Source organism: Ictalurus furcatus, chromosome 13, assembly GCF_023375685.1.
Source record: "Ictalurus furcatus strain D&B chromosome 13, Billie_1.0, whole genome shotgun sequence".
Taxonomy (NCBI): domain Eukaryota; kingdom Metazoa; phylum Chordata; class Actinopteri; order Siluriformes; family Ictaluridae; genus Ictalurus; species Ictalurus furcatus.
This window is the reverse complement of record NC_071267.1, coordinates 19,405,481-19,430,683: the sequence shown is the minus strand read 5'-3', so window position 1 is coordinate 19,430,683 and position 25,203 is coordinate 19,405,481. Positions and strand designations below refer to the sequence as shown.

Sequence of the window (25,203 nt, the reverse complement as noted above, 5' to 3'; positions counted from 1 at the left end):
GTTCTTCCTGTGCTGCGGAGGTTTCCTCCCCCAGTTCAAAGACTTGCATGGTAGGCTGATTGGAATGTCCAAAGTGTCCTTAGTTTATGAATGTGTATGTGATGGATTGGCACCCCGTTCAGTGTGAACCCTGCCTTGTGCCCCATGTTCCTTGGGATAGGCTCCAGGTTCCCTGCAACCCTGTAGGATAAGCGGTATAGAAAATGAATGGATGGATGAATTAAGTAATACTATGGACTTCCAAACAGAAAAAGAACTAATAAATGTATTTGCTATTTTACAATTTGTGCAAGATATTTTATTATATGAAATGAAATGAAGAGTCTAAATCTGAGGCAGGGGTGTGTGTTTATTGAGCTTTATCTCCGGCTCCTCTCTGCAGTAAAAAATCGCTCACCTTATTTTGTTTGATCTGCTCATGACGACATCACTTCCGGACCAATAGTAAACAGGCACAGAGGGCGCATGCGCACTTATTTCAATGACAATTGTTGATAATCAGCTGGAGTTATTTTTTTGCGTTTGGTGAAATATTTGAGCACGAGCCCCTGCCAGTGGGGGCCTGCTATATAGCATACTCACATTAGCTTCCGGTCTTTCATGAAGGGCTAATGGAAGACGCAAGGGATTTGGTAAGAAAATTTATCTTCTGCTTGCTTCCTTGTTTCGCTTCTAAAATAGCCCGAGCTAGCTTGTTAGCTAGCTCCATTACAATCCTCTTTGTTTTGGTTGTCAGTTCTGCAGCAAAGCTAGTGTTAGCCTGCTAGCTAGCTTAACCCGCGGAACGGCGCTCTTTCAGTCCTGAAATGAACGTGTTAATGTACTGACATCCATGCAGCGGATATTTTCACCGCAGGCCGCCTTCTTTATTGTGCGTTTTGTGGAGCACATCAGAGCGAGGCCCATAGTGGAGCTCGGTTTGTAATGTTGTGGCTAGCTCCATAGCTAATCTGGCTTCAATCCAACAGTGTTCACAACAAACACAGGCGGCTGCTCAGTGCTCAGAGGACCTGTTGCGTTAAAATAAGGACTATTTGTTGTGGGGATTCTGATATTGAGAGTGAAAAAGGCTTTCAGATGAACGCTTTTCGACTTGTAGATTTCATTTGCTAAGCTAGAAAGGCTGTAACTGGTTTCTAAGTCTGTTCACTAACCTGCAAACATGAGTGCTGTAGAGTCCTGAGCAGCACACTTCACTGTTTATTCCCCATATCTGGGAATACAACTGACTGTCATGTGCTTTTGCTTTTGCTCTCGTTTTCTACAAACCATCTAGATCTTAGCTTTTTTTTTTCCTTTGTTTTTTTTTTTTTAACATCCAGTGACTATTTATTTTTTATTTTATTTTTTTTATTAAGTGTTGAAAATCCTTCCAGTGATTTCCCTTTACAATCATGTTCATATTAAGATAAGATAAGTTAAGATAAACTTTATTGACCCCACACTGGGGAAATTCCCTGGTTACAGATAGGAAAGAATACGCATTAAATAGGAATAGAATTGGAGAATCAATTGTCTATAAATATATTTATAGAATAGGAATAGAGAAACAAGAATAGTAGTAGTAAAAATAATAATAATGGTAATATGTACACTATGAACACCTCAGTGTATGTGCAGATGAATAAGAATATGAATATATACAGATGAGTAACACCTGGTTTATATACAGAAAAGTGATAACTGGATTATTGCACAGTTAACATTAGAGGGTGAGCAACAAATAGTAATAAATGAATACATTTATTTCATGAATATAATGCATCTATTCAAATTCTGTTTGTATTCAGTTTTATTTATTCCTGTGCTGTTTAATTCTAATACCTAATAAGATCTGTGATGAATGCTCTTCTTCTTAGATACCATGCAGCTTGCTTGCTGACCTTCTGCTTCTGGTCACTACTTTGTTTGCATGCTCTTAATACGGCCAGTCAGGTTTTTAAATAAATAAATAAATAAATAAATAATAGAATGTCGGTGCTATTTCATTCTGCCTCCAGTTTACTTGAACCTTGTTTTGATAGGCTGAGCGCACTTCACGGTCAGAAAGGAAGCGAAGAGACTCGTTTGGCATGTTTGACGGGTATGAGAGCAGCGAGGAGTCGAGCAGCAGCTCCAGCACTGAGGACAGCGAGGATGAAGAGCGCAGTCTTCCTGCCGGTCTGCCCATCATCAAGAACAACGGACAGGTGTACACCTACCCGGATGGAAAAGCTGGCATGGGTGAGTGCAGGTTTCGCTTGTGTTCAGTCAGTGCGTACTGCGTAATTGCGTAAAGTGCTGATTTTCTTCTTTTGCGGGCGCCTTTGTAGCGACTTGTGAAATGTGTGGAATGGTCGGGGTCCGAGATGCTTTTTACTCCAAAACAAAGAGGTTCTGCAGCGTCTCCTGCTCCAGAAGTTATTCGTCCAACTCGAAAAAAGCCAGCATATTGGCCAGACTTCAGGTATCTCAAATGTGTATGGTTTAAATGTGTTTTTAGTTGAATAGTACCTTTTCGAAGGTGTATGCAGTCATGATTTTGCATATCGAACTGTGTGTTTTGTTCGTCTCATGAAGGGGAAACCACCAACAAAAAAAGCAAAGGTCTTACAGAAACAGCCGCTCATGGCAAAATTGGCAGCTTATGCACAGTATCAATCGAATCAGCAGAGCCCAGCTAAATCAAAATCAGGTAAGCCTACCATAATGCAAAGCAATAACCGCTCTGCGTGAATTTTTTTCTTTCTTTCTTTCTTTTTTTTTTTTTTTTTACAGTGAAAGAGACTTGTGCATATTGTACTATATTATGTCTGTTTCATTTCTGACAGCTATTCCTGTCGAGGGCTTCGACTGGGGTCGGTACATTTGTAGCAATAATATGATCGGCGCTCCAGTGAGCTGTTTCAAACACGTGCGTATTGTTTGTCAGCAGATCCTCGTTTACTTTGACTGAAAATCGTTACGATCATGTATTTCCTCAACGCATGTTTGTGTACACTGTGTTCTCCAGGTACCCATGGGTTTATTCTGGGGTGACATTACTGAGGGTGTGAGGGTCGAGGTTCTCAATTCTGACACAAACCTCTCCACCAAAGTTTACTGGATAGCAGGGATTGTTAAACTGGCAGGTAAAGACAGATTTTGACGTCTGTTTAAGTGTCGCTTTTAAATTGCTCTAATTGTGTGTCCGAAGGTATGTTGTTAATGGCTTGAACGTACCATTGTAATCCGTTCTCTTCCCCCCCCCCCCCCCCCCCCCCCTTCCAGGTTTTAAAGCACTTCTCCGATATGAGGGATTTGATAACGACTCGAGCCATGACTTCTGGCGTAATCTGTGTGTCCCAGAAATCCATCCTGTCGGGTGGTGTGCCTCGAATGGTAAACCCCTCGTACCTCCTAAATGTAAGTAATCGACAGCCATGATGGAACACGTGTAGTTAAGATAAATTAAATGGCATAGAGGTGATGCATTCAATTAATTTTTTTCTTTGTAGCGATCCAGCATAAGTCCTCTAACTGGAAAGTGTTTCTCGTGAAGCGACTCACCGGGGTGAAAACTCTTCCCCCTGACTTTGCTAAAAGGGTAAGAATTCTCCATAATGGCTTTTGTCGTAAAATCGTATTTGGCCAACGTTTTCAACGTGATCACTATTTCCCCATGTCTGTAGTGTGTGTGTGTGTGTGTGTGTGTGTGTGTGTGTGTGTGTGTGTGTGTATGTTTCCTTGTCCGGCGAAAAGAACGGAAAGCCTGCTTTCATGACTCTTATAACGGAAGTCTAAGGTAGATTCTGTCAGTAAGATATATTACTATAACACAAATTGAAAACTATAGCCGACGCACTCTGATAATGAAAATCTTGGGATGAAACAGAAATAAGAAAATGTTACAAGAATAAATAATTCAGGTTACTTTCCTGAAGGTTTTGTGGATTTCGTTGTGGATACTTGGTAGAGTCAAATGCATTTCTATTATGAGAAATTCTGTTATGAGATCTGTGATAGAACAAATGAGATTTGTCTTAATTTCTAAATAGCTTTGACTGAAAAAAGAGCAGTTTGCATAAACATTTATAGCTTGGGTTACTGACTGGGCGAAGTTTCACAGGTTCTACTGACGTCCTCACTCTGGGTTCTTCAGTTTCCTCAAACCAATCAAAACCTGCTTGTAGGTGGATTGGCGACTCTAAATGACCCCTAAGTATGAAGGAGTATGTCCATGTGTTATGTATGGTGCTCTTCAGTGGATTGGCTTCCTGACAAGGATAAAGCGCTTACTGAAGTTGAATTAATTCATATTTGTATAAGATTTGCATGAATGTGTGTTCTGTACAGAGAAAAACGCTTCAGATTTGGAAGATGGAGATTAATTAAAAAACAAATGATTGATTCCTTAAGTTGAACTTGATTGTAAAAGTGCACTGTTGTAGACATTTGTTACCTTGTGCAACATGCAAGGGGATTCTGTTTAGAACTGACCAACTGTGTGCAAATCCATTTTTACTGTGTAACTACCAGGTGCAGGAGGGCACGCAATACCCGTTTAAGAAGCTGATGCGTGTGGAGGTGGTGGATAAAACCCACCTGTGCCGGACGCGTGTAGCTCTGGTTGAGCAGGTGATCGGGGGCCGACTGCGACTCGTCTACGAAGAGAGCCAGGACGGTTCTGATGACTTCTGGTGTCACATGTACAGCCCACTCATCCATTGCATCGGCTGGTCGAGGAGCATCGGGCACCGCTTTAAAAGATCTGGTCAGTGTGTGTGTGTGTGAGTTCACCTGCTCTTAGGGTTTTGAGGATGTCATTAACAGCCAGTGGGCAGATGGTTGAGAAATTTAATCGCTAAAACATAAATGCTTTTGTCTTATGATTACAATATATTGTCTACCTTCTTTAGAGGTGTCAAAGAAAATCGAGGGTCTGATGGACGCCCCTTCCCAGTTATTTGTCAAGGTAATTTTCTAAAATTTAAAAATAAATAAATAAATAAAAATTTTAAATAAAAATGATCCTCTTTCAGAAGATTCTGTTTTTCTGACCAGTTGAAGAGACTGCAAATTTAGACTCATTTTTGTTCATTTCTCATCTCATTATCAGGTGAGGGATGTAGACCAGAATGGCGAGTGGTTTAAAGATGGCATGAAGCTTGAAGCAATAGACCCTCTCAATCTCTCAGCTATATGTGTCGCTACTGTAAGAAAGGTAATGGCGCATAGCCTAAACGGTGTCCTGCATAAATTATAGACGAAGTGTATAAATGGAAACGTCCTCCATTAATTCCTGGACTCGGTTTTCCTCTCGTAGGTGTTGGCAGATGGGTACCTCATGATTGGGATCGACGGCTCAGAAGCAGCAGATGGCTCCGATTGGTTTTGCTACCACTCCACCTCTCCCTCCATTTTCCCGGTGGGCTTCTGTGAAATCAACAGCATTGAGCTCACGCCTCCGAGAGGTAAAGGCCATTTCAGGTGTTAACATCTTGCAGCTTTCTGCCACAAATAATTGCTTTGACTTATTTCAATTGAAAATCTTGACCTGATCCACAGGGTACAATAAACTGCCATTCAAATGGTTTGACTACCTCAGAGAAACATGTTCAATAGCAGCCCCTGTGAAGCTCTTTAACAAAGTAAGTTTGCATAAAGAACAAGGGAAATCATTGCGAGTTGTTACCTAATCATTATCTAAGCGCTTTTCATGCGAGTCTGCTTTTGATTTTATGTCATTAAATGGTTTTGGAGGATTGCAGATAAATTGGGTGACAGCGTGTGCCATTTTTATTTGTGGACCACGTTTCTTTTCATGTATTTAAGTCGTTAAACGTGGCGTTTTCAGGAGGTCCCGAATCACGGCTTCCGCGAAGGCATGAAGCTGGAGGCGGTGGACCTAATGGAGCCACGTCTGGTGTGTGTAGCCACCGTGACCAGGATCGTCCACAGACTCCTGCGCATTCATTTCGATGGCTGGGAGGACGAGTATGACCAGTGGGTGGACTGTGAGTCTCCAGACCTTTACCCTGTAGGCTGGTGTCAAGTCACCGGCTACCAGCTCCAGCCACCTGCCGCACAGAGTGAGTGAGCGTTACACAACAACTGAGTTACAGTACCGCCCAAAGGTCTCAGGCACCTTATGCATTTTTTTTATTTATTTTTTTTAGTACAAACTTTATCGATTTTTATTTTACGACTTCTACATTATGGAGTCAGTACAAAAACGTTTAAGATATCCAAACATTAGTTTTCCAGCACAAAATTAAATGTTAGAGGAAAATGTTTGTATGTCAGTAAAGGAAGCAGCATATTAAGTAGTAAGAGACACTTTTCAGGCAAAAAACAACACAATGACGGCTGCTGGATTTTACTGCAAAAATAAGAAGCAAGTGTGACAGTCAAAGTCTCCAGAAGAACCGTGACTGGTTCTCCAAGATGCTCAATAAAACTTACAGCTCATTCAGTCACTATTAGTTAGCAGGTTTCTATGTTCAGTTACTGTTTGTAGTGTCCATTAATGAATAAAAACCATAAGGAATTTCACTTATGGTGCATTTAGTCCATTTGAATTGAACCATGGTGTGTTCTCCTTGTTGCTGTGGTTTTAATACAGCAGTCACACTTGTGCTGACCAGATGAACTGGTCAGATGTGATTGATAGTGATTCAACACGATTCCATTATCTTGACCGTAGACAGTAAATTACACATGCATTGAGTGTTGTGGCTGCTTTTTAACCCCTTTAGGAAGCTAAGAACCCACAACTATCCACCAAACCCATAAAGAACCCTTAAGAATAATATATACACACTGATATTCAGCAGTATTTGTATTATTTCTTGTTATCAATTTGTTATTAAGAATTAATGATGTGTTGATTTGGGCAAACCATTTGGTGGGGGTGGGGTCACAAATGTGACTGTCCTTTTTAGTTCTCTATGTAATAAAGGAGCAAATATTTATATATACATTGTGTGTACAATGCAAGACATTTTATATTTAGGACAAAAATAACTACAGTAAGGTCAGTGTGTATTACAATACAAAAACAAGTTAGATTTAGATGGTGTATTATATTTCAGATTTACTCACTCTCTACCCCCAGGCAGACCTTTCATCTTATTATGCACAGATATAGTGAATAATATGTTCCAAACAGTAGAGCAGACCAATATGAATTACAAAACCTCCACTGTGTATATACTGCTAACTTTTTTTCCTGTTCCTGTCAGCTTACCCTTTTTTTCTGCTGTCCCATAGAAAAAAATATATAATTTGATTCTTTTCATTATTTGTCATTATGTATCTGTAAAACGACATGACTGCGTCAGCTAGCCAGACAAAATGACTTGCACAAAATTATCTCAAGTTGTTGCAAACCTGTATGCTGTTTTCAGTGTAACACAAAAGGAGAATTTTGAAGAATGTTTACACTGTTATACAGAAAAGCAGTCCATATGAAACAACGCTCTCATATGGCCACTAGGAGTATAGTTTTTTATGGCGCCTTTATAGTGCACCATTAAAGCACATGATCACTATCTTTGGCCATTTTATGGAATAGTGCTGTAATAGAGTGGAAAAGAGAGAGGGGGTAATAATCTTCTTTTATGTGATGAAAAGTAACAGTATTTGGGTTGGGAATGACATTAGGGTAAGTAAATGATAACAGGAATAAACGATCCCTTTAACTTTTTGAGCACAGACTTGACAAGGACATACAGACTAGCATCAAAATACAACGGTTGCAGACACTTTTGGGTTTATTCACCAGAAAAGAGACTTGAAGGAATAAAAAATATTCCCAATATGCACATGCATTCATTGTTCATCTTCTATCTAATATACTGAAAACGGCTCCGTTAATGTTTCTCGTATCATCACATTGACAATAACACTTCATATTTCAAGATTCACATAAATGTTTACATCCCTGAATATTACTGTCGGCCATTTAACGTTTCTGTCGTAAAACAGTTGTCAAATATTAAACTTTATTTACATGGCTTACGGCTTACCTCGCACTCTCTTACTGTTAAAACTGAAGCGTTGTGTGGCTGCATGCATAGTGGTGCATAATTTGGCAATATCTGATTATGGGGGGGACGTGTCCCTCTCAATGTCTATAGTGGTTTACGGGCCTAGATCCAATCATGGCCCATTTTAAGCTTTCTGGCAGAGTCCATGATGCCATGTATCCTAACAAAATGTCCAGGTCCTCTGGCAGAAAAAAAAACCCAAAACATTGAAAAGCCACCAGCATATTTAACCGTGGGCATGAGGTACTTTCATATGGCTACCTCTCTGTGTGTACCAAAACCACCTCCGGTGTTTATTGCCAAAAAGCTCTATTTTGCTTTCATCTGACCATAGAACCCAATCCCATTTGAAGTTCCAGTAGTGTCTGGCAAACTGAAGATGCTAGATTTTGTTTTTGGATGAGAATAGAGGCTTTTTTTTTCTTGTAACCCTTCCAAACAACTTGTGGTGATGTAGGTGACTTCAGATTGTAGTTTTGGAGACTTTCTGACCCCAAGACGCAACAAACTTCAGCAATTCTCCAGCTGTGATCCTTGGAGATTTTTTGGCCACTCAAACCATCCTCTTCACAGTGCGCTGAGACAATATAGACACCCGCCCAATTCCAGGTTGATTCATAACATTTCCAGTTGACTGGAACTTCTTAATTATTGCCCTGATGGTGGAAATGGCCATTTTCAATGCTTGTGCTATTTTCCTATAGCTACTTCCCATTTTGTGAAGCTCAACAACCTTTTGCTGCACATCACAGCTATATTCCTTAGTCTTACCCATTTTTATGAACGACTAAGGGGATTAGGCCTATGTGTTACCTCATGTTTATGATGGTTAGTCATGGTTGCACAATTTCTGGTTCGTAGTCTCCCAGGTGTACTAAAACAACGTAAAATATCAATGGGAATATACTTCACATATATTTTTCTCATATGAATTCATAAGGGTGCCAATAATTGTTGCACACCTATATTTAACAAAGATTTTTTTTGTTTGATAATCCTATGTTTTGTTTGCAATTGTTTGATATTCATGAGATCAAAGTATTTTGTGAAATTTTTTGAACAAAAGATCAAAAGGTTAAGCAATAAAGACAATTTTTCACAGCCTTCTTTGGTCATATTTACCAAGGGTGCCAATATTTGTGGAGGGCACTGTATATGTTTAAGCTTTATTTTCATTGACTGTCAGTGAGTACTTTTTGTTTTCTTTCTTCAGCCACGAGGGAAGCACCGCCTAATGTGACAAAGCAGAAAAAGAAAGCTCCACAGTACAAAGGACAGAAGAAAAGTAAGTCACTTCTTCATTTTCAGCCAACTCTCCTTCTGCTTCCCCTTTCTATTCACTGGCCACTGTGTGTGGAGGCAAAAGCCTGTCCATCAGGGCGTCCTCCTGCTCTGCTCTTGGTCTCATTTGGCTGCGTGTTGAGTGATGGTGGCACTAATTCAGTGGTGAGAGATTGCTAAGGACAGTTCTGGGAGGTGGGAACAGATAATCACTGGGTGGAAAAGTGACTGGTTTGTCGTTCGACATGGTGCTCAGACAACAGAATGTAACGCAGTTAAAGTCATTTGAAGGGAAGGAAGGAACCTGAGCAGGGTGGTTGTGAGAAGTGGAACTCTGCAGCATGGCTAATGAAGTAACGTGGGTAACTCCAGTGTGGCTTGGTGTTTAGAGAGGAAGATTCCAGTTGGGAGGAGGCCGCTCGGGTTTGGCGGGTCTCGGAGGAGCAGTTTCTCAGGCGATGAAGAGCAGACTCCGTCCCTTTACCTTCCCCACCCACCTGGTGTGGCGCGCGATCGCTCACTCAACTCAGGTAATTTCATTCTTAATCCCTCAGGCCGGCGCTCCTGATGTGTTCTTCACATCGACTTGCCAGGACATAGGCACAGCTGTTCGAGTGCAAAGTTTATATAACTACACGTCATTAAAAAGGCCTTTATATACAGTGGGACGTGTTTTTATTTAATTTTTTTTAATTGCACACTATTGGAAGCCTGTGAACTTGAATATTCCCTCAAATACTGCGTGATGAAAATAGTGTCTCATCATCTGTTTTTTATATAGTGCTGAACCTCATCATCCCAGCTTGTAAATGTTAAGCCGAGATCCTGTTTGGGATTCACTTCTAAAAATTTCAGGTTGCACCTGAATGTGTAAACCTGATAACATGGATCGTATGCACAGATTAAAATACTCCAGCATTTTTTCTTCTTTTTTTAACATAACCTAGATAAGTAGTGATTCCATCAGGACTGGAGGGATTAGTCAGAATTGCTTCAGGAGCAGGCAGGAGTGGAACTAAAAAGCAGTCCTGCACACCCCTCTACCCTTTTAGACCTAATCTACAGACCTGAAGAGGATTGAGGACCTGTTTTCTCAATACTCACTCATAATAGAAGTCTATGGGCAGTTGCTGAGTTTCATCAATAAACATTGCTGCAACATATAGCATGAACGTATAGCTACAACACTCTAATAATAGTCTTGGTGTGTTCACGACATGTCACAGTTATGGTAATTAGGAAATCGATTCTTCTCTGTGCTGTTCATCTCATTGAACTCCAGTTAGTTCTCTTTAGGCGCACGCCACACCTTCAATTCAATTCAAGTTCATTTATATAGCGCTTTAACAGTAGCTGTTGTTACAAAGCAGCTTTATAGAAGTCTGGATGTAGGTTCGGTTTGCTAATGAACAAGCCTTGAGAGGAAACCAATTCAAAATAGAGGACGTCCTCGTCTGGTGAGAATTTACCATCTTTCAGACAGAGCGCTAAACGATTTCTTAGTAAAATAACACCGACGGATCTTTCAGGAAACCAGGTGATACTTGTTAAACGAGTTTAACAAGCACATAAATAGTCTTAAGTTGGAAGCTTGTAATCACAATTATTCAGACATAATGTGAACACACCTTTAGTATGACTCAACATGACGGCAGTTTCAGTTCCTAATGGTTTTAGGGTATAACACGGCCACAAATTTCTCCCATCTCTGAAAGGAGGATTTTTAGATTTAAAGCTGAATTTTAACACGTGCACACACATTTTAATAACCTATTAGCATTCTACAAAAATATGTTTATATAAATGTTAAAATGTTGACTGCCCCTGCACTGGCCTGGGATGTTCATTATAAGTGAGTTTGGGGTAAACAGGTTATCTGTTACTACATGTCCAAATTATTGTCCATGTCAATTGTACATACACTACACATGTAGCAGAGACTGGATTTTAACAGTGCTAGAATATTCCTTTAATTGATTTTTTTTTTTTGGTCATTTCTTTTTCACATTCATGCACAGTCAATACCTATGGATAATACATTTAAGGCTGTGTTTGAGATATTACAGTCTCTCCAGGATTTTGTGATCGTAGAAATTTATACAAAATCAAGCAAACTCCCTTATATTTCAGAGGAGCTTGCAATTTTTCAAAAGTACAGCAAATTTGGGCCAAGACTCATCATGTGACATCACAATGTACATTCAGCCAAAACCCTTTTGCTGACTCATGACTGTGCTGCAAAGTTCAGTTCTAATCATATCAAGTTTGCTGATGACACTACAGATGTGGGTCTTATCAGTAACGGTGAAGAGTCAGCATACAGGTAGGAGGTGAAGCAGCTCGCAGAATGGCGTTGAGACAACAATCTGTCTCTTAATATTGATAAGACTAAACAGGTGATTGTCCACTTGTCGAACCCGAGTGGACCACTCACCACTGCACATCAGAATCAAAAGCTCCACATTTCTTGGTGTGCACATGACTGAGGACCTCTCCTGGGCTCTCAGCACCACCTGTCTAGTCAAGAAGGCCCAGCAGTGCCTCCACTTCCTGCAGAATCTTAAGAGAGCCCAACTCCCCCCCCCCATCCTACACCTCCTTCTACAGGGAGACGATAGAGCGCGTCCTGACCAGATGTCCCACCGTGCGGTACAGGAAATGCACAGCCTCCGACCGCAAGACCTAACAGCGGCTTGTGAGGACGGCTGAAGAGATCACCAGAGTCTCTTTACCCACCATCGACACCTCCTTCAACATCCGCAAAGCCACCAGTATTGCGGACGACCCCTCTCACCCCTCTCATGGACTCTTCACCCTCCTGCCGTCTGGCAGGATTACTCAACACCCTCCTGCCTTGCAACACTCGCCTTCATGCTGTTCCAATGTACACAAGCTATATAGAGGAATGACGATAAAAACCCGCTTGACTTGATCCACGTGCGTTGAACATGAGTCCAACTAAAAGGTCTCATTTACCAACAAACATCACTGTGAAAGAGCGTGCAAAACGATTTCATGCAACTCCAATTTCACCAATTCAAGAAGTTTTCCACCAAAAAAGCACAAAAAACTCCATGTTGAAAAAAGCCTCAGCAAATTCAAGCATTTTTGGCTGCAACAGTTGCAAAAAAAAAAAAACCCTCCCTGAAATCCTGTATAGACTGATTCTAGGTAGGTGGAGGAGGTAAATCTCCTCCTAATCATTTTAATTTACATCCTAATTTTTTTTTCTCTTGCTCTCTAGACTACTTGGCAATTTTCCAATGCAGTATGTAACAAATTGTCCATTTTTGTATCAGACTTTGTGCCAGCAATTGCCTTAGAATTTTTTTTAATATCTTTTTTCTTCTTCTTCTTTTTTAAAAAAAAAAAAAAAAAAAAAAGATATTTTGCCTAGAAATCAGCGGCATCCTGCAACAGTCCTGAACTGTCAGTTTTTTTCAAGGTTACTATACTGTTGTTCAAAAATGGTATTTTCTATCATTTTCCTCATCAACATTAAATATTTTTGACCTGAATGTTAAGTTTTTTTTGTTTTTGTTTTTGTTTGGTTTTTTTTTTTTTAAGTATGTTTTATCCTTTTACTACACATGGACAATTTTTACTTTTTAATATACATGATATTTAAGAAAGGTCAAAATGCAAATCACACATTATATATACTTTACTTGTATAATATATAAACTTCTGCCATTAGGTATTGATTAATTAATTTTAGGAGGTATTGAGGTTTAGGAGGTTATATGATCTGTGTATAGTAATAAGGAATTGTGCTTCTGTTTGTTTCTGTGTTTGGATCAGAGGCCACGCTGCAGATAAAGGAGGAGACTCCAGAGGTGGACAAGTTCACCTTCTCCCAGGGCACATCAGACCAAGAGAGCAACGGCTCGGGCGGTTACTACATCAAACAGGAGCCGTGAGCATCAGCCCTGCTGGAGCCTTACCTCACTGCCAACAGCACTGGAAAATCCCGTTCAGAACGACACACACACACACACACACGTGGCCTGGGAGAACAGGGTGACCTTACTTCCTCTTGCACGCCAGGTCCTTTTCTTTTCAGGTAAGAAAAGCTGATGAAGAGACGCTTAAGAGTTCTGCGAGAGAGACGTAACGGGGATTTTCTTTGGAAAGGGGATTTTTCCTGACTTTTGTTCAATCAGTTTGCCAGATGGACTTTTTTCCTCAGTGATCATTGTACTTGAAGTTTTCGTAGCTGTTTGTTTTTTTTTTTTTTTTTTTTTTTTTTTTTTTTTTTTTTTTTTTGGGGTTTGGTTTGTTTTGTTTTGTTTTTCCTGTAAAATTTTCAGTAATTTTTTTTTTTTTTCTTTTCTTTTCCAAGACCGTGTGTCTCATGCGCTGATTTTTATTTCAAAAAGCCCTTTTTATTTGGATGGGTGTGGATTTTGTAAGAGCAGTAAAAATCTATATTGATAAAGTATATCCATATATGTATGACATTAACTAAATAGTAGAGTAGTGGAGTAAGGGTTAATATTCTATTGGTCATAAACCTTCCTGGTAAGAAGAGGTATAGCCTAATGGAAAACACTGTCACATTTTGCACTACAGGGATGTAAAATTAAATGTATATCAGCCTGTGAAAATGTTGAAGTTACAGCTTTATTGTATTAAATGACAAACAAATGTACAATATGTATAGTGGCTGACAAGTCAACTGTTCAGAGAGGGGATATCTGCTCTAATCAGCATTACAATATGCAAGAACATTTCTTTGATATGAAGCCAGTGTTGATTTATCTCTTGATCTTGTACGTGGAGCCATTTTTATATACTGGTTTAAGTATTTTATGAGCCACAGAATAAACAAAAGAAGAACATGACATTACTAGCCACTCAACACTACTTTGCCATGATCTTAAACTCACACAGCGGAGACTTTTGAGTATCGCTGAGACGTGAGATCCGAGTTCATCCCTGAATGCCATGACAGTTTACCAGCCTCTCTGCTTTTGTACTGAACCAATGAGTGATTACGCTTCTATCCTGAGAGCAATCGTTAAATCTGATGTGTTCGAATCCGAACATTCATTCCAGAATAAAGATTTTTTTTTTTTGTACTACCTCTTTAAAATGAGTTTGAAATCTACATCGGCTAAGGGTTCACGTGTAATCGTGCCGCTTTTGCTCGGTTCTTTAACCATCTTCCTGCAATAGCTAGTTTTCACTTACCATCGGAAGGACTATAATTCACCGTATGCAAAATGAGTTTATAAGTTCACATGCACCATATAATATACTTTACAACTTTACCAAACATTTATATTTGTTACATATTGTGATATTAAGAGTCCTTAAAATTGAAGATATGCAATAATACAGTAATGTGTTGTTTTACAATGTCTTATTCTTTAAAAAAAAAAAAAAAAAAAAAAGAAGAAGAAACTATCAGAACACATAAATATATACTTACATTCTATAAACCTAAATCAGATACTCTTACAATATGTTGTAAAACTGTGATGATTTTGTAGAAGCTAGACTTTCCCTCTAATGGACTATCTTGAGTGTTCTATAATGAGAAAAGAAAAAAAAACCAAGATATTGTTTGCATAGTGATTTATATAATTCTTCTATAATTATAATCTCTATCAGTACCAGTGAGGCTGTTGGTGAATTTCTCAGGAAATCTTGTATTTCATTGGCTTTTTATTTTATTTTCTTCTTCTTCTTATTATTATCATTATTATTATTATTATTATTATTATTATTATTATTATTATTGTTATTTCCTCATATTACTGAATCCAGTTTCCATATCGATGTGAACATTTTCCTGCATATGCTTTCATTTACAGTACCTCATAGAGTAATACAGAACTCAGAAGCCAAACGAAATCTTTCTAAAGCCCTATCACTCGAACCCGGTCTCGCAGAGCCACAGCACTGAGCTCGTCTAGGTTTTTTCTGCATTTGTGCATCTGACAAGGCTCACGAAGGCTGTGGATCAGGTGCGAGTCGGATAAGGTTAAACCACGCAGTACTCGTGACTTCTCAGACTCGCTCGTACGGACCCCGTTCCACTCTCTGGGTTTTTATCCTCTCCACTCCTCCATGTGCCAGTTTCAAGATTTTCACCGAGCTAGATGTTAATGCATTCGATGTGTGTTTTGTTTTAAGCTCTATATGACATCTGTTGAAGCAATAACATGTTGTGCTACAATGTTGTCATATCGCTGTGTTTTTGCGTCAGTGGTTGCTTTGTACATTTGTGCAAATATTTTTGCTTTTTACTTCTCCATTCGACTGTTCACTTGTGGTCTTCTAACGCAGTCTCAGTTTTCTATATAGGCTATTCCTCAAAATCATAGCATCAGGATTACAGTCAACACTGGTTTGATGTCAGCTCACGTTATTTTTAATGATTATTCTCTTTTTTATTATTATTATTATTATTATTATAATTTTGACCAAATTCACCTAATTGTCTGCATCTATTAAGACATGACTGTTTCAAGGCATGAGATTTTTGCTGCTACCCTCAAATCAATCATAACACACCCTAACGCACAACTTCACCTTTAAAGCTAAAAAAAATTCTCTACAGCAAATGTGATGCCTTATCCTGTTTATTCAATATTAGAAATGTTTAAAAAATGTTTCTAATTTAAAAAAAAGAAATTAAGGGATAACAATGTGCAGTAGATTGATAATCATCAGTGCATGCAGCAACGTGAGAATCCGAGAAGACCAGCGCCGTCCTGGTCTCGAATACTAACGGGTTTTTGTGATATTTTTCCCTGTCCTTAGTAATGACATCATGGTGCTATATATTTGATAACTCATTCGCTTGATCTACGAGAGGAAATCAAGTCTGTAATTTTAGGGTGGAGACTGAACATAAAAGTGAAATCTTAAAAATAAAATTTAAAAAAAAAAAAAAAGCTTAAACATTTTTAAATCTGTATTTTGGATACAAGTAGCTGAATTATTTGTAATAATAAAAACTGAACTAACATTAGCCCTCATGGTACATTAGAGGTGAGGGTGTGGGGTTTGTAACTTTTTTTCATAGAGTCTGTACATGTTCTTTCTTTTGTTTCCTATGATCTTTTGTGCTGTGATTATAGGATTTGATAGCTTCTAATGTATATAGTTCAAATCTGTGTGTGTGTGTGGGGAGGGGGGGGGGGTCTCTTGTTGGTTGAGAACATGTTAATTTGTTTACAAGCATTGCAAACTGTTTCCGCATGGCTGTGAAAATGTATCTGTTGATTTTTGACAAAAACATTTTACACTGAATTAAAGGATGCTTTTAAAAACGTCTCTTCTGAAGTTTGTTATTAACGTCTCGGAGAACTCCTGGAGGATGGCAAGACTTATTCGGACTTGCCGTTTTGTTTACTTGATTAAAAGTGGCACTTTTATTCATTTATTTATTTATTTATTTTAAATCTAATATTTACACAAGATCTTAATAATCTTTAAGAGACCTGGAGAAATTTATTAGCTGAAATTCATCCATCCATTTTCTATACCGCTTATCCTACACAGGGTCACAGGGAACCTGGAGTCGACCCCCTGGAGCATGGGCACAAGGTGGGGAACAAACTGGACATGGTGCCGACCCACCACATGGGAAAATCACACACATGCACACACTACGGATGATTTGGACACGCCACTGAGTGTACGATGCATGTGTTTGGACTGGGGGAGGAAACAGGAGTACAGGGAGGAAACCCCCTCAGCATGGGGAGAACACGCAAACTCCGTGCACACACATGGCCATGGTGGGATTCAAACTCCGAGTCCCAGAGCTGTGAGGCAAACGTGCTCACCACTAAGCCCCCAAGCCCCTTTGCATTAATTAGGAGAAGGAAAAAAAAAAAAAAAAATGTACACAAAAATGACAAATTTCATCATCAGGTCTTTGAACACAGCATGCTTTCTATAAGCAGTTGTGTCACTTCCAGTGCTTGGTCGGAGAAATCCTTGCTACCTGCTCTGAAAATCCTCATAAACTCATCAAATCCACTGCATGCAGATTCACTTGAGCTGCTTTTCCTAGGAAGAAACCAGGAATGACATTTTTCCTACAGGGCATGAATGCTGCATAACACTCAAACCCAGGCTCATTCATCAACGTGCATTTAGTGTCGATCTGTAAATAAAACCCAAGCAGACGATAGACTTCTTTTCTTTTTTTATTTATTCATTCATCCAGGCAGAGCTTTTAGCTAAAGTTGCTATAGACAGCGAGTGGTTTTCTTCTTAAGAATGTTCATAAAAATCCTTTCAATTCCGTAGTCAACAGACTAAAACTTCTGAACCCAACATAAATCTCAAACATTATACAAAAATTAAACAATGAGGCGATGACTGCTTTAAAAAAAAATTAAAATCAAAGCTCTTCCATCAGAAGTATAATGTGCCCTATTACTTTGCGCGACTGAGAATATGGATGTGATTAGACCATTAGACTAATTTACACAAATCTTATGATCAAAAAAAAGAAAAAAAACCAGTGCTTTTCTTCCTTCAGTCAGAAAACTAACCACATGTTCCAGGTTAGTCAGAGTGTATAGCTCTGTTTTAGCGATTTCTCCATATAATTTATGATTTACAGCTTTAAAAAAAAAAAAAAAAGTAAGAATCACAGACAAAAGCTTTCACACCACACAGCATTATAAAGTGTAATATTACGCGACAAAAACTGCTCTGAACATTAACGTTATTTCAACAGGACAGATGCGTGTACAGTATAATGAACTGGTGGTGCGAACACACACACACACACACACCTTTATGAACAGCGTGAACAGGAAAAAAATTGTGCATTAATTACATCTACACTGTACATAATAAAGTAATATCAAATCACAAATCTGATTTCTATCATAGTTCAATAAAATGCCTATAAAGATCAATAAAAACACAAGTGACAAAATAACACTGGCTTTAAATGTTCATCTGAGGGGTGTGTGTGTGTGTGTGTGTGTGTGTGTTTGTTGAGACTCGAACAGAAATTGTGGGACCAAAAAACAAAAAAAAACAAATCCAGCAATTCTTTCTAACATGTGATTTCAGGCTTTGTTAATCCAGGAAGTTGCTTTTTCCCGCTTCCCTTCTGCTTAACAGTTGTCTGTATAAATCAGAAGAGCTGGCCTCATGAGCGAGACGGAAGTGTGGACTTTATAAATAAAGGAAATCTAAAGAAGACGATGCGTGATGGTGGTGGAGAAAACCGCTGCTTTAGAGGTTGCTGAACACTTCACTCCTCTTGCTCCAGTCCATAGGTGGCGCTCTCTTGTTGGAGCGTTTCTGGTGCGCGCGCTCTTTAGCCTGCTGCAGGGAAATGTTCAGATCCAGCGACGAGGCTGCATTCGCGCTCTTCTCCACTGCCTTCTCCTGTCACACACATCAGCATTAACGTCACACGATGGACAACGAAATGTAATGTGGCTGTATCTAAACTGTCAACATTAGCAAAACAAACATTACATGACGATAAGGATGGTGTGTGTGTCTGTGTGTGTGTGTATCAGTCATAATCAGACAGACCTGTGATGGGGGAGTGTTGGCCGTCTCAGCAGGGATAGATGCGGTGGAGGAAGCGTTGGATGGAGTGGGACTCGCTGACACCGGCATGGCTTCCTGAACTGCTTCCTCCTTCACCTGCACAATAGCAAATTCTCAAATAGCATGTTACAGTTACATCTATATAACGCTTTTCTAGACACTCAAAGCACTTTACATAGTATTAATGGGGGGGGGTTAGCGTGTAGCATCCACCTGGACGATGCAACAGCAGCCATAGTGCGCCAGAACGCCCACCACACACCAGCTATTAGTGGAGAGGAGAGAGTGAGGTAGCCAATTCAGAGATGGAGATTATTAGGAGGCCATGACCAAGAACGGCCAATGGGGGAATTTCTCCAGGGCACCGGGGTTATACCCCTACGGTATGTCTCAAACTGGCACGCACTGAACACTGCTCGAGCTTGACACAACAGATCCAGCAGTTGTCACGTACACAACCAAATACACCATCACGTGATGACCGGTCAGTAGAAGGTCCTCTTTATTAAAGTTCCGTTAAACCGAGAACGTATTCACATGAGCAATTAACATAAACCTGTGATTCGCAGCTGCACTACTTTCAGAGCTGCTGTGCAGAAAATGAATCCTTCTCAACCAACCAGATTTGAGAAATCAACAGCGCTGTGGGATAATTTTCTATTACTTATATTATCATTTGTATAGCAACTCATTCACAGGGTGGCACAAGCCGCACAGATTTATTTATTTTTTTGTTTAGTGTTCTTGTAGCCATGGTGATTCTTCCTTTAAGGAAAGCGTTAACTTGTTACGTTGAAGTGTCACAACATTAAAAAGTAATTATACAACAATCAGCCAGAACATTAAAACCGGCCTAATATTGTGTAGGTCCCCCTTGTGCCCCGAAACAGCTCGGACCCGTCGAGGCACGGATTCCACAAGACCTCGGACTCTCGACTCAGGCAAGTCTGCCGTGTTAGTGCTGTTAGATTCGAGTGCAGCGTTTGACACAATTGACCCCTCTGTTCTCATCTCACGTTTGGAGCACTGGGTGGGCATTCAGGGAAATGCTCTTACATGGTTTCAATCCTATTTTAAATAGTAGAAGGTTTCTCTGTTAATATTGGTGAATTTACTTCGGATGCAGCTCCGCTTATGTGTGGTGTCCCTCGAGGTTCTATTCTTGCTCGGATTTTATTCTCCTTGTATAAGCTGCCCCTGGGGTCGATTTCTAAGAAACACAGCATCTGCTCAAAAGGGGGAGTCAAACCCCCCCCATCTCCGAGTCCTAGCTAAAGTAAAATCATTTCTTTCTTTTAAGGACTTTGAATGGGTGACCCATGCTTGTATTTCACCAAGGCTTGATTATTGTGATTCCCTTTACGTGGGTATTAACCAAGCATCTCTTGGTAGAAAACGCAGCTGCTAGGCTCCTTACTGGTGTGCGTAAACGAGAGCACATTACTCCAGTTCTGAGATCTCTGCATTGGATCCCAATTGGTTACAGGATTGATTTTAAAGTCTTGTTACTGGTTTTTAAATCCTTGAATGCATTAGCACTTGTATATATTTCCGATGTATTATCTGTTCACAATCCAGGAAGGTCTCTCAGGTCATCCAACCGGAGACTGTTGAATGTTCCTCAGGCTAGACTGAAATTGAGAGGAGATCGTGCTTTGGAACAGCCCACCTGTTTTTATTAGAGCCGTCGCTACACTGCATGATTTTAGAGTAAAACTCGAAACCAATCTTTTTTCTTTGGCTTTTAATTGTAGCTGATTTGTACAGTGTCTGGTTTGTTCAGTGTTGTAATTTATGTTGTACATGGTGTTAAATGTTGATGGTTTTTGATATAGTCTACAGCACCTTGGTCAACAATGGTTGTTTTTAAATGGTGCTATATAAATAAAGTTGAGTTGAATTGAAGGTGTGCTGTGGTATCTGGTACCAAGATGTTAGCAGCAGATCCTTCAGTCCTGTAAGTTGCGACCTGATGCCTCAATGGATTGGACTTGTTTGTCCAACACATCCTACAGATGATCAATCTGATTGAGATCTAGGGAATTTGGAGGCCGAGTCAACACCTTGAACTCTGTCATGTTTCTCAAACCATTCCGAACAATTTTTTCAGTGTCACAGGGCGCATTTTCCTGCTGAAAGAGGCCACTGCCATTAGAGAATACTGTTGCCATGAAGGGGTGTACTTGGTCTGCAACAATGTTTAGGTAGGTGGTGCATCCACATGAATGCCAGGACCCAGGGTTTTCCCAGCAGAACATTTCCCAGAGGGTCACATTGCCTCTGCAGACTTGTGTTCTTCCCATAGTGCATCCTAGTGCCACCTCTTCCCCAGGGGAGTAACATACGCACCCAGCCATCCACATGAAAACATGATTCATCAGACCTGGCCACCTTCTTCCATTGCTCCATGATCCAGTTCTGATGCTCACGTGCCATTGTAGGTGCTTTTCGCGATGGACGGCGGTCAGCATGGGCTCGCTGACCGGTCTGCGACTACGCAGCCCCATACGCAGCAAGTTGTGATGCACTGTGTGTTCTGACACCTTTATATCATAGCCAGCATGAACTTTTTCAGCAATTTGTGCTACAGTAGCTCTTCTGTGGGATCAGACCAGACAGGCTAGCCTTCACTCCCCACATGCATCAATAAGCCTTGGGCGCTTATGACCATGTCTTCAGTTCACCAGTTGTCCTTACTTGGACCACTTTTGGTAGGTACTAACCACTGCATGCTGGGAACAACTCACAAGACCTGCCCTTTTGGAGATGCTCTGACCCATTAATATAGCCATCACAATTTGACCTGTCAAAGTCGCTCAGATCCTTAAACTTGCCCATTTTACCTGCTTCAAACACGTCAACTTCAAGAACTGACTGTTCACTTTCTGCCTAATATATACATCCCACCCAGTGTAACGAGAATGTTATTCATGTCACCCGTCAGTGGTTTTAAGGTTATGGCTGATCAGTGTATATAGATAATAAAAATAAAAATATAAAAAACATAAAACTGTTTAATCAGCAAACTGCTATGTAATAAAACACTTAAGGGTGTGCTTTTATTGACAAATAATCTAAGGGGTGGTTAAATGCATGTCTTGTCATAGTTCATATCTCACTTATATCACAACCAAAGTGAACAGTGAACCACGCCTCAGCTACAACTTCCTTCTCTTCTTCTCCGTCCACTAGAGAGCAGCCTTGAGATTTATTTTACAGACTCGCTGCTGCCTTTAAAAATACACACCCATAACCAATCCCCAACATGACACAAAGAGAGAAGTCACTAGCAGATAGATATTAAAATGTGGAATACAGTTAGAATACCTGCTCAGAAAACCTTCAGTATGTGAATATTACACGAGCTTCCTGCCACTGTGTTGTTTTAACCACATTCTAGTGGTTTCTCTAACACACTTCTACATTCGTGACAGAACTGGGACGCAGCTGGGGCTTTTCAGAAAACTTTTTGAAAGCAAAACCAGGGCCTTCAGTAACGTATACCGACTGCTGTTGCTCATTTCAGTCTCATGAGTAAGTGTAAGGTGTAAAAATCCTCAAACAATTCAATCCTAACAATCCTTTTTTTTTTTAATCGTTATGGTTTTTTTTGAGAAATCTTTCTCTTATTAAAGAACTAATGAGTATGGTTTGAGATAGGACAAAAATATGTTATGATAATCAGTGAAGTCATTTTCATGATGCGCAATAACAAAAGTGCCATCATACAGCAGAGCCATGTTTAAAAAAATAATAATAAAAATGAAAAACCTTCCGTTACGGGGCATCAATAAAGCTACATCTTCTCTTATGTTATCTTAACATAATGAACAAAATAAAGGAAAACTAAACACAATTATTAAGTGTTCTACCGGTACAAATACAGATCAGAATATGTACTGCGTCATTATATATTGCGATTAAGGATATACTGTCAAATCACACCGTCCTGCTTGTGAACACTATATCTCTCATTAAAATGCTCCCAGACTAACAAACTCCACCCTCGAGAGCTGCTCCACCCTGCAGGATGTGATCTCCTCTCTGTAACGATGCTGGAAGGAAAAAGTCTATTACTCAGTTTGACTGACGTTCCTACACAAGAACTTCTCAGAGAAGGAGCTTCTTGTTTAAAACCCTGCTTTCGCCTCACGTCTTCTTTTAACATGTAGATAGATAGACAGAGATAGAGGGTACTTTATCGATGCACAAGGGGAAATTCGGTGTCACAAAGGCCACAACACAGGAGCAGCAGGAGCAGGAGCAGACCAAGATAACAGTTCACAAGACTTTAAAAATGCACAATAAACTCGCAATATGACAAATAAGAAGGAATAAAAACATACATATGAATAGACCCACTGATCAGCCTGAAACTCATGAGGTAAATTAGGCAAGTTTGCACAAACACACACACACACACACACACACACGTCAGGGTGTTAGGCTTTATATAAACCAGATCCTGCTCCTCCACGAGTGCCTTATCTGCTGAAGAAGTCTCCAGTAACTCAAAGTATATCAGTGACCGCTTTATGGCACTCAGTAGCGATTGTGATCCTTTAACTTGTAACTGAATAAACGCCTTGGTTTGGCTTAGTCAGGAAAGTCGCCCTAAGACTTTGCCCTGAACATTTTTTTCTCCCACTGTTTTTTTCCTTTTTCTGTGCCCCACCCACCTCAGCTCACAGCACAGACATCAGTAACACAGTATGTTCACTACATTCCTGGGGGTCAAAAAAACCCAACACTGTCCAAGCCCAAAATGGCAAAATATTAAGCTTTTAATGATCTTAACAACAAATCATTGGTCAGAAAATGAGCAAGAATTAAACAAATGCACTCCTGAGAGCGTCTGTGCCTCCATTTGCTCGTTTACTTTTGCTGCAGTGAAGTGTTTGGAAAAAAGCTAGAAACAGGGAAATTCACTTCTATAGTCTTCTTGTAGACAAAGGTGAAATCATGATAATGATTAAAATGTTTGATGTAAAATTCAAACTAACACATGTCTGGTGTATAAAACAAAAATAAAAACAAAATACAATAAAAAGCTGTGCACAAGTTTATCCATAAGGCTTAAACATTTAAAGAAATCAAAGGAAAAAGCTATCCAATACTGACTTACATGATCTATTGGTTTAATTCTTGCTAATTTCCTGACCAGTGATTTGCTGTTAAGACCATTAAAGGTTATTTTGCCATTTTGGGCTTGACCCATTTTATTTTTTATTATTAATTTTTTTGCCCAGGAGTGTAGATGAAGCCACATGTTACATTGCACTAGACTATACTGTAAAAGGAGCTTTTATTTTTATTGGCTTTCCTGTTAATGGAACATGTTGCAATAAAATGATTCACTTTGCATAAAGTGTGCAGAGTTCATTTGCTTTTGTTTTAAATACAGAAAAGACGACTAGTCCACAACTTTTTTTAATTACTGGTCGACTAATAAAAACTAACAGCAGTGCAACTCCTAATATACACTTGTTTTCCAAATATATCATATTAAGAAAGACATTTAAGAAGAACTAACATGGGTTTGTGCACTAAGAGCATATGTCCTTACTCTCCCATCCCATTTTGTTATCTACACTGGGGGATATATTACGGTTTGGATTCAGTCACGGTAAAGGCCAACATCTGATGTGCATGAATGGCAGCAGAAAAGTGTTGCAGAGTTTCAGCTCTGTAAGATGTGAGCGCACTCGCGCTGTACAGATCTGGTGTGACTTCTAGACATCACTTGTCTAGGGTGAAAATGTTGAGCAGTCGTTTCAATATTATTTTTTGTAAGTTCACTTGGGCTGAATGAAACGAAACAGACTTGTAGGCTCGAGTTTGCCAAGTGGCGTAGACTTGCTACTGCCATTCACTTTTCAACTACTATACGGTTTGAACACAAATTTAAAAAGCTGATATTATAAATCGGACAAAAACATTGTTACCTTTTCATCATCAGCATCTCTGCTGCCATAAGGTTCAGGAAGAGGGCCTAAGAACAAAACAGGAATAAGGTTAGCCAATTCAATGTCCAGTCACTATTTACACACACTCTCTCACACACACCTTTTTTTTGACATATTTGGACAAGCAAACATTTGATAATATTTGAAACAGTTCCTATTAATGAACTTAATATTTGAACAACAGTCACAAGGAAAATTATCTTTTTCAATCATTTATTCAACAAAATATCAATAGATGTGATATTCTTCTGTGGAAAAAGTAAGTACACCCTTGGCCTCAGAAGCTGGTATTGCCCAATTTAACAGAAATAACTTCTTGTAGGTGTTTTGCATAATTGTCCACCAGTTTCTGACAATGCAAGCTGTCCAGTCCCTGAGGCAGCAAAGCAACCCCAAACTATAAC

At 39.6% G+C, this 25,203-nt stretch overlaps 2 protein-coding genes across 2 annotated transcripts in view; one reads left to right on the top strand and one right to left on the bottom strand.

The window, feature by feature from the left end:
• The first annotated feature begins 534 nt into the window (after positions 1–534).
• Positions 535–17,444, top strand: mbtd1 (mbt domain containing 1). The gene is made up of 17 exons (XM_053640394.1): positions 535–632; positions 2,025–2,223; positions 2,313–2,446; positions 2,560–2,674; positions 2,811–2,893; positions 2,993–3,110; positions 3,250–3,384; positions 3,477–3,565; positions 4,498–4,732; positions 4,878–4,933; positions 5,078–5,182; positions 5,285–5,432; positions 5,527–5,609; positions 5,816–6,050; positions 9,223–9,294; positions 13,092–13,353; positions 16,806–17,444. Exons 1-16 carry the CDS (start codon positions 612–614, stop codon positions 13,208–13,210), a joined length of 1,947 nt encoding a protein of 648 aa, XP_053496369.1. The 5' UTR covers positions 535–611; the 3' UTR covers positions 13,211–13,353; positions 16,806–17,444.
• nherf1a (NHERF family PDZ scaffold protein 1a) overlaps positions 16,803–25,203 on the bottom strand; it is a 26,839-nt gene continuing 18,438 nt past the window's right edge. Inside the window, exons 4-6 of the mRNA XM_053640396.1 lie at positions 24,779–24,825; positions 18,816–18,929; positions 16,803–18,662 (exon numbers count right to left, since the gene is read on the bottom strand). Of these exons, the coding sequence (XP_053496371.1) occupies positions 18,507–18,662; positions 18,816–18,929; positions 24,779–24,825 (317 nt within the window). The 3' untranslated portion in view covers positions 16,803–18,506. The remainder of the gene's footprint in view (positions 18,663–18,815; positions 18,930–24,778; positions 24,826–25,203) is intronic.

Coding starts and splice junctions, on each gene's coding strand:
- mbtd1 (XM_053640394.1), top strand. CDS start 612: ATGGAAGACGCAAGGGATTTG. Junction 5,610..5,815: donor CTGTGAAGCTCTTTAACAAA/GTAAGTTTGCAT, acceptor TGGCGTTTTCAG/GAGGTCCCGAATCACGGCTT. Junction 6,051..9,222: donor CCAGCCACCTGCCGCACAGA/GTGAGTGAGCGT, acceptor TTCTTTCTTCAG/CCACGAGGGAAGCACCGCCT.